The following is an 18,337-nucleotide window of genomic DNA, read 5'->3' as shown; positions in this document are numbered from 1 at the left end:
GCTCTTTTCAAAGTAATTATGGAAAATCAGTCATGCCGTTCCTGCAGCTCAGACTCTGACCAGAGCACGCACAGCCCAACACACTGGGCAGGACTCCAGCACTAGATAAGGCTTTAAAAGCATTCGCAGAACTCATGTCCCTATATGCATAAAAACTGTCGCACCAACTTTCTAAAGATAAGGATAACATTATATTTTTGTTTCAACATTTTATAACGAGGGCTTCTAGATACGTGCATTTAAACACAGCAATACCCTAGAAAGCAATAGTTTGACAATTTTATTCTCAACACTGTTACTGGGTTAGTGTTAAGCTAAAACACAGCCGCTAAAGGCTAAAAAGATAATCAAACAAATATTTAGGTTTATTTAATTGTATGCACAAGTTTTTTTTCAAGTCAACACATGAACAAATAAGTGTTTCATGCTAAATAAAAAAATAAAAAATGTCTAGGAAATCTCTAATGCTTATTGCAACTATGGCAAATTGATGTCACCCCATCAAAAGGCCCTTCACTGGGGTTACACGTAGCAGGTTGTGCTTGTACATGCATACTTTGCATTTTCTGACAATGCAGACTGTTGAAAAATAATTCAGAAATGTTAAGCTTTGAGAATGCCTTTCAACTGGGAGAAACCCACATTGAGTATAAAAGATCAGACGTTTCCTTGTTACCATCCTGCATCAGTTAATGTCCGTGCAGAAATCATAACTGAGGCTTAATGAGGGTTCAAAGACAAGCACACAGAATCACATTCACTTGTGGCCCAACTATGTGCTTAGACAGCGAGAGAGAGTAAGAGGTGAAAGAATATGCGAGTGGAAAACTATATTCAAAGACACTCAAAAGATTCTAAATTTGAATTAAGGCATGTTATAAGGTAAAAAAGCAGAAGGACGAACTAAATCATATATCAAACTTCTGTCATGCAATAATAGTGTATTTGATTCTGCCTGTCCTGTAAAGTCTTTAGTGCCTTCGCCTTCGGTTTCATCTCTTCCGACTAGTGCCAACTTGACCTATGTGTGCAGTGACGTCTAGTATAGTCAGAATGTAGTCCAACTGATGTCAGACTTAAAGTGTCAGCATGGAGTCAGAATGAAGTCATCATAAGGCCTGCAAACACTGCTGTCCTTACTTTTACACTCCCTGTTCAGCTTAGTTAGACCTAAGTAGTTTGTTCAACACTCACACACGTGCAGCAGCAACGTCCTTCAATCTTAACACTTATATTGTTATCATTCGCATTTGTTGCTGAATACGGATTATTTTCTATCACATGACACAGCAGGGATAACTGGGCCTGCTCATTGTCCAGGACAATATCTGCTCCACATACAACACTCTTCCAGATAAATACCGAGCTGCTCAGACCCTAATACCACCAGAACAAACCGAAAACAATAACTTCATACGGTTCCACTTATACCAGACTAGATTTGTCCTTTCATATACTACAACAACAACAACGAAACAATTTAAACCAAGAAAAGAAAAACTCAGACAAATGTGTGGGAGGAAACAACAGTGAATCCTCTGAAGTGGCTGCTTCCTAGTGCATAAAGAGGTGAGCAATCACAACGTAGGAGGGTGAAGGCATACTTCATTAACCCTGTTGTAATTGCCGTTTCCTTTTTATTTCGGTATGTGGGGGGAAAATTAAACAGAAAATTGCCTGATGCAATCTGACAGTGTGAGCACTAGACAATGACAGCGATTATCACAAGGTTGCTGCATTTCTGTGAGAGTGGGAGAAAGACTTTCAGAATTAATTTGTTGGGAAAGTATACAGCATTCTTAAAGAATGCATGTAAGAGTCAGTGTTTATATAACTTCGAAAACAACTTTTCTGCTGTGGCTGACCAGTGCAAACGGCCCAAAACACTTACATTAGGGTAAACACGATGCACTTTCAAAAACAATGAAAATATAAAAACACAAATGTCCCAAAACACATGCACACGAAGAGACATGTAGCGCGTTCACACCGCAGTACTTTTCCCACTTTAGTTCCGAAATGTCGCATTCACACCAAAAAGAGCCGTAACTAAAATGAGTTAATCAGAACCTTTCTACCCCTTTTTCGTCCCTGCTAGAGAGCAGGGACTTTCTTGAGAGAAAAAGGTTCCTATGTCTGATTGGCTGGGCGGAATGCAAACCACCCCCCGTAAAACTGAAGCCGCCATTGTATTATCCTTGCATTAGCATTATTAGCATTAGCCCAGTGCACAAACGCAGAGAGACTAACTTATGGCAACAGAAAAGAAAACATGGGAGCGGTGGAGATGAGGAGGTGTCGGCGTTCTGGTGATTTACTCGATTTACTAGTAGAAGCTGCTGAGAGTCCAAGCACTGAAGCCAGTCCCCAACTCCGGGGACTTCGGGTGGCAGTATACGCCGTGAAATTGTTTGCGGCCTGCCAGTAAACCCAAGGGCAGAAGAAGAAGAAGTGAAGTCAGCGGCTTCATTTGCCTAATCCTCCCCCAGGGACTTGTTCCGGTGTGAACGCGATCTGTACTTAGTTCATGAGAACTAAAGAGTTCTCATGAACTAAGTTCTGATGAACCGTTGTGGGAAAAGTACTGCGGTGTGAATGTGCCTATGTTCACCAACTTGACAACACATGCGCAGAATTTAGAATACATTCACCAACTTAATGAAAGACGTGCAGGCTTTACTAAAAGCGCTGCATAAACTAAACTTTTTCAAGAAGCTCAAAATCAACAGAAATAGGGACACTAAAAAGTGATTCACGCAGCTGGGACCGGAGAGCTTGTCAACATTCAGGGATAATAAGGATGGCCAACTATTTAATAACAGCGTTTTGTCAGTATATTTGAAATGACTAAGTTAGTTATGTGAGCTATTTAGCTTAAAGCAGATCTACAATGATACTGGAGGGTATCATACAATCACATTGTTAAAATAATCAAAGTAAACGCACATTTTAGGTAAGTTTGAAGAGACAGTGACAGTTAGCGTTAGGTCCAACTTTATCATCTTTATCCTAACATCAGCATGCGCTCCGGTCCCAGATGTGTGCATCACTTTTCAGTGTCCTCGTTTCCGCTGTATTTTGTGAGCCTTTTGCAGCGTTTTGTTTATGCATCACTTTTTTATAAATGCTGCGCATGTTTAGTTAAGTTTTTTTTGCATTGTTTTTAAAAATGCAGCGTATTTCTCCTAATGGAAAAGGTTTTGAGCTTTGTAACGTGTTTGCACAGGTCGGCCACTGCACATTTCTGTACATATTGAACAACAACGTTTTCATACTCAGGCACAGCCTCTCTGATCTTGGGGTCGGTGATCTCCTTGCAGACGGCGACAGACTGCACTTCCTCCAGAGGACACATGATGCCGTACTCCTCGCACCCGTGGGCCTGAACCAGGGGATCCATCCGGTGGGGGTCGAACATGATGTTGTTGGGTGTCACCAGCAACACCCCGCTCACCGCACCCTGAGTCAACACAGGGAAAAAAGAGAGGGATGGGTGAGAACAAATGGGATCCATTATAACAGCTTATAATGTTTATGTAGCACCAAAAGATGATCAAAAGCACCTCTGTCACATAAATCACTGAGAGGCAAATCAATTTGAGACCGCAAATGTCCTAAATCAAGTAGAAGGTATCGACTGCCAGCAGTGGACGCTTCAGAGCTTTCGTTTGGTACCTAGGAGTGAATTAGCAGTTCAATACCATGGATCTGTGTGTGTGTCTGCACACTCATGCACGTACACATGCTAAATCTGCAATCGCAAAATCAAACTTTATTCATAATGTCCAAAATATTTAATTTTATATTAAAGGTAGGGTAGGTAAGAATGGAAAAACTAGCTCGAGTGTGCTAGAATTTGAAAGTACGCAACCGGAAAAAAATCTGCCTCTTCCTTACAGAGCCCCTCCTCCAACACACACGAACGCACACATGACCAATGAGGGCACGAGATACGTTTGTGCACAGATGGAAGGCTGACAGGCAGGTAGGCCATCCAGTTACTTTAGCCGGGTCGGCTCAGATGATTGGTCGTGCTTTTTAAAGCGCCACGGCTTCCACAGAAGACATTTTTTATAAATGTATTGTCAAAGCATTTGATATATTCATTGCTATCGGGATGTTAAGAGCATTCCATGGAATATAACAAGCGTTTCTGAAGTGAATTACCTACCCTACATTTAAAGTGGCTTCACAGCCTGTACAGTATTCAAGACCCTCTGACGCTTGCATTAGACAAAGATAAACTCCCCAAAAAAACAACCAAATCACATTCAAAACCAGATTGAAAAAAAAGCAGAAGTAACAAACAGATCTGGGAAAAACATTTAATTGTACTGAGGAGCATTTGAGATGCTGCATTTAGAGAACTTGGTTAAAATTACTTTAAGGAGCCGCAGACTCCCTGGTTATAGGCCATCAGAACAACATTAAGTATACACAGCAGAATTAAACCGCCGTCAGCGGGAGAGATGCTTCTCTTCATGTGCCGCTCTACAGGGTCATTCATTTAGGCTCATCAGTGTTTGCTGGGCTCTAATTTTAACCTCCTTCCAGATTTCCTATATAACTAAATCAAAAACGCATCTTTTTTATGAGACATGTGATTTTAACACATTTTGTTGTATTGATGTTCTCTTCCGCTGCCTTGTTTGTGTCTGCCACAGGTAGTGATTTCATATATTGCAGGGAGAAAACACATAATTAGCAACAAACACAACAAGATTATTATGTTTTCATGTTACAAAATCCTCTAAAAAAAGGTTAATCTCAGGCAGCACAGTATTCTGGATTCTCATCTGCTATAGTTGAGTACTTATGTATTATTGTGAGTGTCAATGACGGAATCTCAATAGAAGCACTTGCTCTTCTAAGGTATTGATGGTTTACAACACAGAAATACAAACAAAGTTTTATTTATGGGGGCATTTCTTTTCTTTTCATTTTAATTCCCAATCTATACAAAAGCCTTTTGAAATGTGAAGTGTGTCAAGTCCCTGCAGCTGGCAGCTGTTCTGTATGATTATAGAAGTAGTTTGATACCAATACAACTACTTGTTCCCTTTTTTACTCCATCACTTTCAGCCAACATTTTTGCTTTCGTCTACAGCAGCTGTCTGTCACATGACCATCAGCCAATAGAAGGAACTTTACCAAGGGGCCATACTCATAACTGTTTGGATATTTTAAAAATGGGCCCTATTTTGCTTTTTGTTTTTTTTTCCTCTCCTGTAATGTTCTATAGGTTTTCGTGCATTTAAAATAGTCTGCAAATGCTAAAATCCCCCCCCCCCCCCCCCACGCTTGAAACGCCTGAAGTGGTCTCCGTATTCTTCCATAACATAGTGACATCACTATGTCACACTTGCGCTTCTATTGGCTAGCGCTTCAACACATTGTACGCGATAGGCTAGGAGGCAGGACATTTCTACATTTCTAAGTGGTTGACCAATCACAGCTGAGCCAACCAGCTAACCAATCAGAGCAGACTGGGCTCTGATTTCAGACAGAGGGTGAAAAGAGGTGCTGCAGCACTGGCAGCATGAGAAAAATAAAGAGATTTTTGAACATTACAGCATGGAGACATGTCACAGTAGAGACACTACATACTGATATTAAACCTGAAAATGAGCATCATAGGGCCCCTTTAAGTTGGATCTCACCATTGCACCAGTGATGTACTTGCAGTTGATCTTGAGGAACTTCTCTGTGAGGGCCTCTTCCTCCTCGGAGGTGGATGACACGCCTCTGGACTGGCGAAGGGCGGAGAACACGGGAGGGTGAGCGGGATCTGGTCTGGGGGGGCCATCGGAATCCTTTGGGATGGAACGGGAGGGGGTGTGGACACCATTTGTTAGTTCATACTGTAACATTAACCACTTTCTGTTCTTTAGGCTGAACAAGCTCTCCTTTCTCACAGCAAACTGAAAAGAGAACATTTGATAGTCTGGGGTTAAGTGATGAATCCACTTTATCCCATTGCCTACACATCTATATGCATGCATCATGTCCAAATCTCTAAATAGCATTCAAGCAAACAGACTAAATAATAAGCACTGCCGAAACAACTAAGCTTGGTTCACTTGGTAATACACGCTGTAACTAATTTGTGTCTCATTTCATCAAACTAATGCGTTTGAGCCTCCAAATGTAGTGTCTATATATAAACAGATATTTTCTGCACAGCGGGACAATCGGGTTAAAAGCAATCCGATGAATGTGCCTCCTGTGTGTCTGTGCTTCACATGGGCAATTAGGTGAAAAACATTCATATGAGACCGAAGATTTCATTTCATTTAACTTGATGCCTGGTTAGTGTTATTTGGACTCAATGTGCCCTAGAATGAGGGGAGGGGTTTGAAGCTGTTGAGCCAGACTGAGGCACATTTTTATGTTTAAACATTTAAGCCCTACTTTTCTCTAAGAACAAACTGCTCATGATAACTAGTTACCATTGTTGATTCACTTTGATGCCAGAAACTGAAAATAATATTTAATATAAATATTCAAACATGAAATCATTTCTAATGATTGCTGCCATTTTATAATAGACGGATTATGACACAGTGGGGCTGCTGCACACACACATGTTTGTGGTCATTTTGTGCCTCCGAGTTATTTTATTGACTTTCTAACTCTAACAAGGGGTCCAGGGGTGGATTCATACAGTAATCCATAATTGAAACAAACAAGCTAACTATCTATCACCTTCTGACTCTGGTTTGGGGTCGGTATTTAAGCAGAAGCAGTTTATACACTAACAAGCATCTGTTTAAGTTTGTGTGAGTGAGTGCATTGGTGTATTCTTCATGCATATGGACACATCGACTAGGAGAATCCACAGAAAAAATAGCCTTAAATAATAATTTAAAAAAACCTGTGTGCCTAAATATGCAAGCATTGTATACTTTTTTAAACAAATATATATAAATGTTTTGAATGTAATGATGACAGCAACACTGTGAAATAATAATATCAAAAGATCATTTAAATGTTATGCTGATATGAGAATGATTTTTATATTTTTGACATTGGAGAAAAAGCCTTTCAAACATGTGGCTTTGCCCAGAAATTCTATATTATAGATGAAAATGTTTAAATTAAATATTATTATTACTATACTATATACTATACTATTTATGTTTCTCTTTTTCCTACAACTTTATTATTATCATTTATAATAATTATTGTATTTTATTAGATGTGTTTCTTGATTTTTAACAAATTCAATAATGTATATATGTAAATATAAGGGTTAATGTAATGTAATGTAAACATGGGGGGTGTGTGTTATAGGGCGTCTTTTGTACCACATCTGTGCTTTATTGCATTTTATATCACTTTATATGCCATCAAAAAGAGCTTTTCCAAAAACAAACAATTAAATCCCAAATATTTCCTTTCATAATAACTCTTGTTTGCCTGCAATCTGCCAGATGCTCAGCGCCAAGAAGCAGCGCAAATGATGTCTCAACTATGTTGTTCTAATGCATGTTGACACACACCCTAAAAAGGCACTTTGTTACTGCTTCTTCATCTCAGCCATGGTAACAGAGCAAGCTGCCACAGATGGTGTGTCTGTTGGGCTGGAAACACAAGGGGTGGTGGGTTTGGCGTTTCTAATAGTGGCCTGTTGCCACGCAATATCTGAGACTGACTGAAGTGTGTCTTAATAACCATCCGCAGGGACAACTGTCTGACCGGGAGATAGTTTGTGGGACAGAGCAGAATGGGCTTTCTGTGACACTGAACCACTGCTGGGGGAGTCAGATCGGATGGAAATAAGTCAAGGATGGAGGGAAAAAAGAGGGATGAGGAATGCATTGTAGAAACTGTAGCAAAAAGCAGTGCAAAGCTGCGGTGGATAAATAAAAAGACAAGGACATAAAGGGAGCTAAAGGCAATGAAAGAGAGTGATTGGAGTGAGGACAAAGAACAAAAGGGAAAAGGAGGACAGAGAGGAGTGTCTGGGAGTTATAATCGAGGGGGATTTGTACGGTGGAGAAGTGCAGTGAAGAGCTTAGAGAAGAGAGCCCGAGCCCACTTTCTGCTGCTCCTGACTCCCACCCCCACACCTCCCTCTCTCCGTCTCCCAGCGCGGTCCACAAACAGCCTGAGGCTACTGACCCGCACCGACACCAACACCCCAGACACAGCCAGGGAGGGCTGGGCCAATCTGCTACAGCCAAAACAAGTCTCTACATACAAGCCGAGGAGAAGGAGACCTAATGTCAAAGAGGGGAGCTAAAAGTAAAGTTTCAAGAACATCCTTAAAACAAAAACAGAGCAGGATCCCTGATCTGAGGACCAGCTGTTATGAGGACAACTTTTTCTCTTTTAACCAGCTTGTCATCCACTTAAACTGAGCACACCTCACCTACACAACTGCACTTAATCGCTCCACTTCACAATGACTCATCCACCCTCACCTTCCTTCTCCAAGGTTAAATATGTGCAGCCTTTTCCACTTAGAAAGTTAACACTGACTAGAACACACCTGGGATAAACAAGTAGTCCAAATGTGCGGCAGACACCTGGGTTGAAATGAGCAGCTAGTGCATCAAAACATGTCCTCCCTCATAGAGATGCAAAACAAACACATCATTATTTCTCATTAGATCTGGCACATGTCAGAAAGGGGTGTTATGGGTTGGCAACATAGCAACATGCCAAAAGTTGACTTGCAAAGCAAACACATAATAGTGTTGCAATGCACTTATGTTGCTGTGTGGGATGATGAGGAAATACAGGGAATAAAAGTGAGATTAAGTTGGTCTGTTTAATTGGCTGCCAATGGTGGCATATTGTCAAAAGCTGACAATCTGTCCTTTTATTCATCTTTTAATGTGAAGTTTAGTTGGAAAATTCCTCATTTCCATCCTGAGGTAGTATCCTTAGACAGAACCTGCAGAGTCATGGTACATCAGCGACTCATCACCTGATCCAAAGCCTCAATCATGTCTCACAAATCAAGCTGCTAACTCCTCTTCCCCATGACCACCTGCTCTGCCTTCTCCTTCCTGCTGCACGCTGATATTGGCTGCTTCTGCTGCTTTCTCCCCCAACAACCTCACCTCCAGCACCAACTATTGTAACTGCGAGCATGTTAGCATTCTGACATTAGCATTCAGCTCAAAGCAATGCTGGGCCTCAAAGGGTTGCTGTACACTCAAACAGTGTAAGGTTTACTGACCAGATCCCCTACCGAACTTCAAATCCTTCATCTCCGAACGCACGGGAACACTAGCCAGTGACCAGAGGAACTTCAGATCATACTGGGAGTCTACTGGTAAAGTATTTCTGGATTTAATACATTTAAAAGTACATTATTATTCCCAAACTTTATGGAGTGAACACTGCAATGCGTTTCAATCGGAATATTTCACTCTATTTGGTACAGCGGTGGATACTTGACGGATCAATACAGTTTTATTCTATGAAAGGGAAGACAGCATTACCCTGCCACAGCCAATGCTCATATTTCAAGTGAAGATTGCTTTCACGGGGTGCTGCTTTCTTTGCCCTGCAGTCCTTTAATATATGACCAGTGTTCGTCCTGCACTGGCCTCCTTGAAATCCAATATTTTTCAGCTGCTGCTGGAGTTTGGTATTGTGAAGGATGATTCTAAACTTGCCCGTCTCTTTATTATGACCCATAATAACCTTCACCTTTATGCAAACTTTTCATACAAATCTGTTAACCTGTACAGATATAGGGCAAGGTAAGGTACTGTAATTAAAGGCAAGGTAATGTGAGTCAAGTAAAGGCAAGGTAAGGTGAGGTGAGTCAAAGTAAAGGCAGTCAAAGTAAAGGCAAAGTTAGGTAATGTGAGTGGAAGTTAAGGAAAAGTAAGGTAAGGCAAGGTAGGCCAAATTGAGTCAAAGTAACGGCGAGGCAAGATATTATAACATCAAGGTAAAGGCAAGGTTTGGTAATGTGAGTCAATGTAAGGCAAGGTTTGGTAATGTGAGTAAATGTAAGGCAAGGGGGGTCAAACTGGAGGAAAGGTTATCCAGAGTCAAAGTGAGCTCAAGGTTAAGTAATGCGAGCAAAGTAAAGACAAAGTAAGGTCATACTGAGTCAAAGTGAAGGTAAGGTGAGGTCGTAGAGAAGAAACAGTGTAGAGAACTAACACAACCTCAGGTAGACCTCATTGGAGGTAAGCCAAGACTTGGCAATGTCCTGAAGTGACCAGATTCCCGTCAGTCTAGGTAACGGGATTTATTTCAGCGTGTATTACATCAAAGGGAGGGAAAAGGCATAGTGGGTCTACACTGGCTAGAGAACTGAAATCCAAAGACGAAAGAGCTGCTGTGAGTAAATGATGTGTGTGTGTGTGTGTGTGTGTGTGTGTGTGTGTGTGTGTGTGTGTGTGTGTGTGTGTGTGTGTGTGTGTGTGTGTGTGTGTGTGTGTGTGTGTGTGTGTGTGTGTGTGTGTGGAGATTAGGAAGGAAGGTAGCATGGAAAATCGATAAACAGGAAAAAAACCTGAGGTGAGAAAAAGGAGAGGAGGGGAGCTGGGCAAAATAAGGCGTGACGGGCCACCTGGAGCTGGCCCGTGGAGGTGGACGGAGCACGGCATCAGTGATCTTCTCTACAGGAGGCTGTGGGGAGACCGGGGACGAGCGAAACTGTGTTAGATGAAAGTGGTGGTCGGGCTACAGAAATCAATATAAAAAACTGAAAGTAGCTGAGGCTTTGTGAAATATGGCTTCTATCCAAGCAACAGAGCCATATTAAAGGTCAGAGGCAATATATCAATAAGAGACTTTAATATTACACATACAATAAAAACATTCTAGTTCCTATGTATTTAAAAAATGTGGTATTATCGGTTGAAAATGTTATGCATATTAGTGGATTTCTCTCTTATAATAAAGATTTCAAAGAGGAAGACTGCAGGTGCCACATGGCTTTGACCTTGTCAGTGACACATGGTGCAATCAGAAATCAATCCAGAGCTCCACCTTGTGGGCAAGGCTGCGTTCTGCAAGAGGGAGCACACAAACCATTGGGTTTCATCAAACGTCAGTAGGCAGAGGTCATCAAGCACAGTCGGTGCTGATATTAATATCCCCAAAATAACTGCTCAATATCCACAGAGACTGTGGTGAGCACATACATAGGTCCTTAAAGAACAGCAGCATTTAAAAAGAAATGCATTTTTAACATCTACAGCTGTTACAAAGATTCTGCATATGTTTATGTTTTCTTATTGCGAATATGTTATGAGGTTAGAACAGAATCTTCGCACACTCAAAAGAATGAATGATTACATGTTTGTGCAAGAAAATCCATTATTGCATTCTCTCCAATTCCACTGTATTTACAATAATATTAGTTGATAATTATTTTACAAAGCACTATGGTTTTTACAAATCAAATATAAGTTGGTGCTCCACCTGTTTCCATTTAGTTTAGGTCATTTTGACTTCATTCTATAAAGTTATTTTTTTTACAATTGTATGTGTGTGCACACTGGCCTGTAGTCTCGTGCTATTTATAGACATGCACTTTGTATTAACAATAACGATGGGGTACATCATTATAAAGACACAGGTACGGACATGAATCAGAAGTGGACTTGAACCTTCACCAAGAACAGATTTAAAACCAATCCTCGGAAGACATTAGTTAATAATTCCCAATTTCTGCTAAAAAAACAAGACAACGTTATTTTACAAGATTTTCATTAAAACTGTCATAATAGCTCCTGGATTTTCAGAAATGAAACCCTCACCTGAGTGAGATCATCACAAATGTAGCACACCACATATAGGCAATCTAAACTGGTTCTACTTCCTCCATCACTAATTTTAGATCACAACCCAGTGGAAGAAAGGAAGGAAGGAAGGAAGGAGGGAGGGAGGGAGGGAGGCATAAGACGTGCCAAAAGAGGAAGAGACAGAGAAGGTCACAGGAGTAGCTGTGCCACCAAGGTGAGTAATCATGCATGTTGGTGTGGATGTGTCAGTACAAGCATGAGGACGCGCCTGCCCACGCAGATGACCAGGGAGCAAGCACGCCACTGAACCGATGGCTGCCAAATAATCCAACGACAGCAAGACCGCCAGCCGGAAAGTCAGCCAGTTACCCGTGCACGCGCACACACGCACACAAACACAGTCAGCCAATGATACATAGCTGCAAGATGTGTTACTTTTTGCTGCCAGTACCAGCAGGCAGAGCAAAAGCAGGAAGACTGTTCAGGGCTGCCTTCTCCGTCACAAGAGCTCTTAACTGCATGGCTGGTTTTCTGCAATACTTTTACCTTATTAACTGAAACATGGGCACAAGCATATGATGATTAGATTTGGCAGGAGCTCCAACAAGCCGTTTAGGACAGAGAGTGAATACACATACTATACAGAGATGCTGTATGAGAAACCAATGTGAGTTTGGAACATTGAACAATGTAAATCTATTCTAGTAGACCTCAACAATGGAATTATGATCAGTAGAAATGGCCATGACATGGGACCTTTAAAGAGTTTATTGGTTAAGGTTATTGTTTATTTTAATTCTTGTTCAATACATTATGATGATCAAATGTAAATTATGGTCCTAAAACAGACGATAAAGAAAGATGAGTTTTAAGCTATTGTAGCTACCTTATGATTGACAAGTAGCTACCTCAGTGTAGCTACATAGCATCACTATCATAGCGTTGTAGTTATCAGTGATGGGTACAAGGGAACTTTTTATTTTCCTGTATTTAAAACATACTGTGAAGGTAGTTAAGGTATTTCTGTTATGTGTTCAAATGGGATTTTTAGATTTTTCTGTACATTTTTGGTACATACATTAACAAACAACACTGTTTTGACTAGCCAAAAATGTGCTTCTGAATGTATATTCCAGACAACATGAGGTACAGATGCAGCTTGCTAATCAAGCTAGCTAGCTAGTTGAGGCTAGAATTAGCAGCTGAAAAGTACCTCTTCACAGTAACTAAGTCCACACTTCTGGTATACAGTCTATGAATTGGCTTCACTTAAAATAGTTCACTGACTTTATGGCCCTTTTATTCATGTGCCAGTCACATCAATTTGAATGTTAACTTTTCATATAATTTGTGTTCTATATTTTTCAAAGGGAACTTTTCTTTCTCATGCTACCTTTGTGTTTTCAAAGAGTTCATTTTACTCTGGTTTCTTGCGTACCGTCTTTTCTTTTTATGGAAAACTAAAGCATACAACAGTGTGATTGCTAGCACAGTTTAAACAAATGTGTATGATTTCCTTTATAATTTAAATGAATAGCCGCACAAAGTATTCTGCAGTGACTGATATGTTTTAATGGCTTTGATGATTTGACAGGCATTTGAACAGCTAATAGCTTTTTTAAAGATCTCCTGCTAGATCCGACTCTTTTTATATCCAAAAGTAAAAGAGAAGCATCTGAAAGTAGTTTCTCCTCAAAGCACTCATCTTCATCAGGGTTACACCAGCTATTACTGCACACCTACCAGAACCATTTATTTAGATAATATCCTCACTGAGACGCGAGCACCAAAATTGGCTTGTAATTAAAAGAGGCCGGGGATTCTGGAGTAAAAAAAAGGAAAAGAAGCCGAGTGAGTTATGAAGGGCCTTCCTGTGGTTTGAAAATCAAACAGCACCTGGATGCTGCTCGCTTCGGTAAGGAAGAGAAAGAGATAGGAGTGTGCAGGCAGACACACAAACATGCAGAGTTGACAGATACAGACACTTTCACACACAACGCCTCCACAGAGCTGGCACATCGGGTGAGGTAACGTTCCCTCCTTTCTGCCTTCCAAGCACACTTCCTCTGCCTGGAATAATTGCTGCCTGGCTGCTCGTCTGGGAATGGGAGCCACTCTGTTCATTAGTTGCTCTAAATATCAGACACGGCATCACTTTTAAAGGCTTAATTTCACTGCAGTCCCAGCCCCTCTCTCTGATCCTCACCCGTCGAGAGCCACAGAGTACGCTCCCGCTCTCGCAGGCATGACCTAAATAGATAAGCAGTAAATGAACGGGGGCCTTTTCTTTTGGAAACCGGGGGGAGAAATTAGCGGACAGAGATGAGAGCAGAGCGCTGGAGGTGGGAGGGAGCCAAAGTGACAGTGATGGCGATGCAGAAAGCAGTATCCATTTTCTTACAAAACAGGCAAAACAAGACGTCTGTTTCCATGGAGACCAGCAAACAGACATATTTCTTAAGGGACCACTGGGCTTCCTGCGGCGCTTAGTGATTGGCTCATTCAGATGCTGCAGACACAGGAACCGAGGGAGAAGGCTTACACTAGTGCTGTTAGAGCGGTGAGGACAGGATGTGTTCCGCTGGAGGGACCAGACCTGAACACACTTCAGACACAAACTACATGATGCCTCTGACCTGCAGATCCTTCATATTGCTAATGTGACACTAGCTGAGAGGGATAAGTATGGAAAATGAGAGGTGACGTAATGTACATCAGAGCAGGAATAAACCTAAAGAGCAGCATGTAACGACACCATTATAAATCAATCTGTTTATTATATTCTACATTGTTTAGTCTAGAAAATAGTCAAAAACAACCATTCTAGTGTCTCAAAGTTCAAGCTGATTCTTTTATTATGATTTCTTTCTTAAACCCAAAGTTTTTAACTTCAATATGACAGAAAACATGGAAAGCATTATATTTGAGAGGCTAAAAGCTGCATTTTCTGCCATTTACTCATTTATTCCACACATTATTACATCACTCCGTATTTTTTGTACTGTATTTATTTTACTGTACAGTATTTCATTTTACAGTAATTCATATTTATTTTAAATAAAACATCTAAAATGTGCAACTTACTGGCACCATTATGTCCAGGGCCAGTTCTAGACATTTTATGATTATGATTTGGTGGTGCCCACCCCAAGCAATACACGATATAATATATAAAGAATAAATGAAATATCTCTACAAAAGACCAATACACTAGAAAAACTGAAACGTATCGACATGTTGGTTGTATACATAAAGAAGGTTTCAAATGTATTCAATATTGTATGAACATGTTTTAATTGTTGGGTGGACATCACCTCCTCTAGGGGGGTCCGGGGGTATAACACTTTAAAGTAAAATGCTTCAATCTGGCGCACTTTGAGCAGAATTACTAGAGACTAGATATAGGGGGTACAACTCTAAACACCAATATGAAAAAGATCGGTTTACATTTTAATAACCAAATAAGTATGTGAACATAACCAATAACCTAACATAGCCAATAACAAATATATGTAACGTATTTTTGTTGTTCCTATATCTTATTTTACCTAGGTTAACATTGATGTATTCATGCATTTTTTTTAAATATCTCCAGTTTTAAACAATATTTTTGGTTACTGTCTTATGTATGCATTGAAATGATTTCAAACCAAATAATTATAAAAGGTGAGCCTTGGAAATATTTGTTTACATAAATTGTGACCAAACCGTTTGAGACCCACTGAGATAACTTAGACTAAAGTGAACTATCTAAACACTCAGAGTCCTTTACAGTACCTCACTGAGCTGTAGTTATCAGCCTCAATCCAACAACAATCCGCGGTACCGATGCGCGTCCTCTCTCTCTCTCTCTCGTGCTCGCTCGCGCTTTGGCTGTGAGCTGCGGGCGCCAGATAAGTCAACATCCCCCACTTTCATCCCTTACAGCGCCCATCGTAGAGGGCAAATGCAAAATGTTGGTGTTTACTTTATTCAATTATTAATGCAAATGTATTACATCAAGGGCCGAAAATTAGGCAGAATAAAAAATTAAAAAAAATTATTTTGATTTTATTTTTTTCCCAACGCAGCGCCCCTCCAGATCTGGTGCCCTAGCGACCGCCTAGTTCGCCAGTGCCAAGGGCCGGCCCTGATTATGTCACTTGCACTATTGTATTTCTTTATTTCCCAGTTTGTCTTAAATATAGTATGTGGCACTGTTGGAGGAGGTTAGGTCTGTAGATTTGCATTAAATACACTTAAACTATACTGTAGCTGTTATAATAAAAACAAATAAAGCCTTTGAATCTTTTTAATAAATCAATTATTCAAATAGTTGTAGATATTCTTCTGTCCATAGACTTATCCTTGCAGCTCTACCCCAAAACAACACTAAAGTGAATGTCGTCATCACTTCTTAACCCATGCACTTTGAGGTGGACAGAAACACATCTGGCTGCATGTGTAAATGCAATGCATCTCCATCATCATGTAAACTACAATAATGAATCAAACAAAACTTGGTGTCAGCAGCTTGGATACTAAATAAGAGCCATGCATTAGCAGAGACAGTTGTTCTAATAGCCCATTTCACACATGCACTTTGTTCTGTAAACGCTCCAGCAATTTACACGTCAGCTTCATGATTGATAATGACAAAGCAGTTTCTGAGCATAAATGCTGCGCTGCTTCCCCCTCCTTACATCAATGTGAGTCAAAAAGCAGTCAATTATAAATTAAGCACACACATGGTCAGTCTTTTTGGACACGTAGATGGTATATATGAAAATACATACAGAATATATAACTGCATGTTTTGTGCTGCCTTCTTATGACAGAAATACATTTATAAAATGCTATTAAACAATACAAGTAAATTCAATTCGTTATTAAAGCAATGCTGTGAATGGCCCAAATGAAGGATGTAGAATGTAAGCAATGTTAATAGAGATTATTATTGCAGTGAAATCTCGGGGAAAGAGAAGAACAAGGTTTTTAGGATAGCTTTCTAAATGCAATTTAACAAAAGTGTAAAACTGTTCAAGATAACAAACTACATAACGTTTTGTACAATATAGCCAGAGTTGAGTTGGATTCCAAACCAAGAGCCCAAACTACAAAAATATCAACATTTGGATTAGGGGTAATTGAAAGTCTTTTAAAACCTATACATTTTGCTGTTCAACTTGATCGTGGGACTCTTCCATCCCTGCTGCTTTTGCATGAAGGCTCATAATGTCAACTAAACCTCAGTAAACCTCCCTCGCATGCAATCTTGATGTCTCCTTTCACTGTTTTGTAGGCACAATGGAGAAAACATGCATATTCTCATAACAAATGAATACTTTCACAGTCTCACTAGAAGGGCCGTCACCGCTACTTCAGTGAAGTACAGGAAGAAAATGTGTTGTGAAGTAAAACGTATGTCCTTGATTTTGACTATATATGAAAGACAGTACGCACGCATCACTTCCTGTCCTGCCCTTGGAAATACAAGGCAAGTTTTATGTTCTGACCTATCCTTGAGGGCCATTGGCACACTATGTCTTTCTGCCTCTCTTGAATGATCTCATGACTACAGAAGCCCTGAGAGGCAAACGAGAAAACCTGATGATCAAAGCCTGATCCTTATGGTATTTTTAAGCTGTGTTTTAAAGCTGGGGGAAAATGTTAATAATCATAAAGATAATTGTTCTTATTTAAATCTACTTTAAAAACTGTTTTGGCAGGTGAGATTTTCTTTTTTCATGAACAATTAATAAGTGTTTGTTGTTGTAATACCCATTTCTGCCACAAGAGGCTGAAGTGCACCACTACCCCATGTTCAAATAAGATAAAAGACTCATGTGAGTCAGCAAATGATGTAACGTGGCTTAATTTAGAATCACCTTTAAGAACACATACATATTATATCAGCATCTTGTGGACAAAATGAGTATAACAACAACAAACAAACAAACTTTTTAACCCTTGTTTCGTTTTAAGAACTTAAAATAAAAGAATATGTAAAGCTGGGCAAATCCTTTTTTATAAATGGTCTTGCATATGGCTCACAGGGAGTTATACTTTCCAGACTCAAACCATTAATAGCATGACAATAATTGTGTTAATGTACTTTGTTCTGAGTGTGTGAGATTGTGCATTAGAGGTCAACATACCGTCACTTTCTCTAAATCAGCTTCTGAGGAGGTGGGAGACAGGGGGCTGATGGGACTGAGGGAGGGGGAGCTTCCGACACTGGAGACGTACTCGGGATCAGGAACGTACAGAACCTGCAAACACAATCCATGTCTGTATTTACACAGGCGCTGCCTTTGTGCAAACACACATGTGCAAACACACATTTGCACAACACACATGCACGCACAGGGAGAGATAAAAGTGACTCACTCTCACACACGCATACACACACAGCCTTACCACAAATGTGACAAAACAAATGTATGATAATCACATGAATATTCTCACATATTGACAGGGACAAACACGGAAAGGGAAAGTGATGGATAGTCAGGATTATCAGTGATGGGTACATGGGAATTGTTTGTTTTCCTGTATTTAAAACATACTGCGAAGGTAGTTAAGGTATTTCTGTTATGTGTTCAAATGTGATTTTTTGATGTTGGATAGCATAA

The 18,337-nt window shown here is 40.2% G+C and overlaps 1 protein-coding gene across 7 annotated transcripts in view; it reads right to left on the bottom strand.

Moving 5' to 3' along the window:
- Positions 1-18,337, bottom strand: part of oxr1a (oxidation resistance 1a) — a 252,747-nt gene that overhangs the window by 26,004 nt on the left and 208,406 nt on the right. For 5 of the 7 annotated variants that reach the window (XM_079692949.1, XM_079692948.1, XM_079692951.1 and 2 more), the window contains 3 exons: positions 17,861-17,974; positions 5,661-5,813; positions 3,276-3,460 (listed from right to left, as the gene is read on the bottom strand). In XM_079692949.1, the coding sequence (XP_079549075.1) occupies positions 3,276-3,460; positions 5,661-5,813; positions 17,861-17,974 (452 nt within the window). The remainder of the gene's footprint in view (positions 1-3,275; positions 3,461-5,660; positions 5,814-17,860; positions 17,975-18,337) is intronic. The other 2 variants (XM_079692952.1, XM_079692954.1) reach the window with 1 other exon arrangement.

This window comes from Notothenia rossii (assembly GCF_949606895.1).
Source record: "Notothenia rossii genome assembly, chromosome: 7".
In the NCBI taxonomy this organism is placed as follows: domain Eukaryota; kingdom Metazoa; phylum Chordata; class Actinopteri; order Perciformes; family Nototheniidae; genus Notothenia; species Notothenia rossii.
Note: the sequence above shows the minus strand (reverse complement) of the source record. Positions and strands in the feature narration are given on the sequence as shown.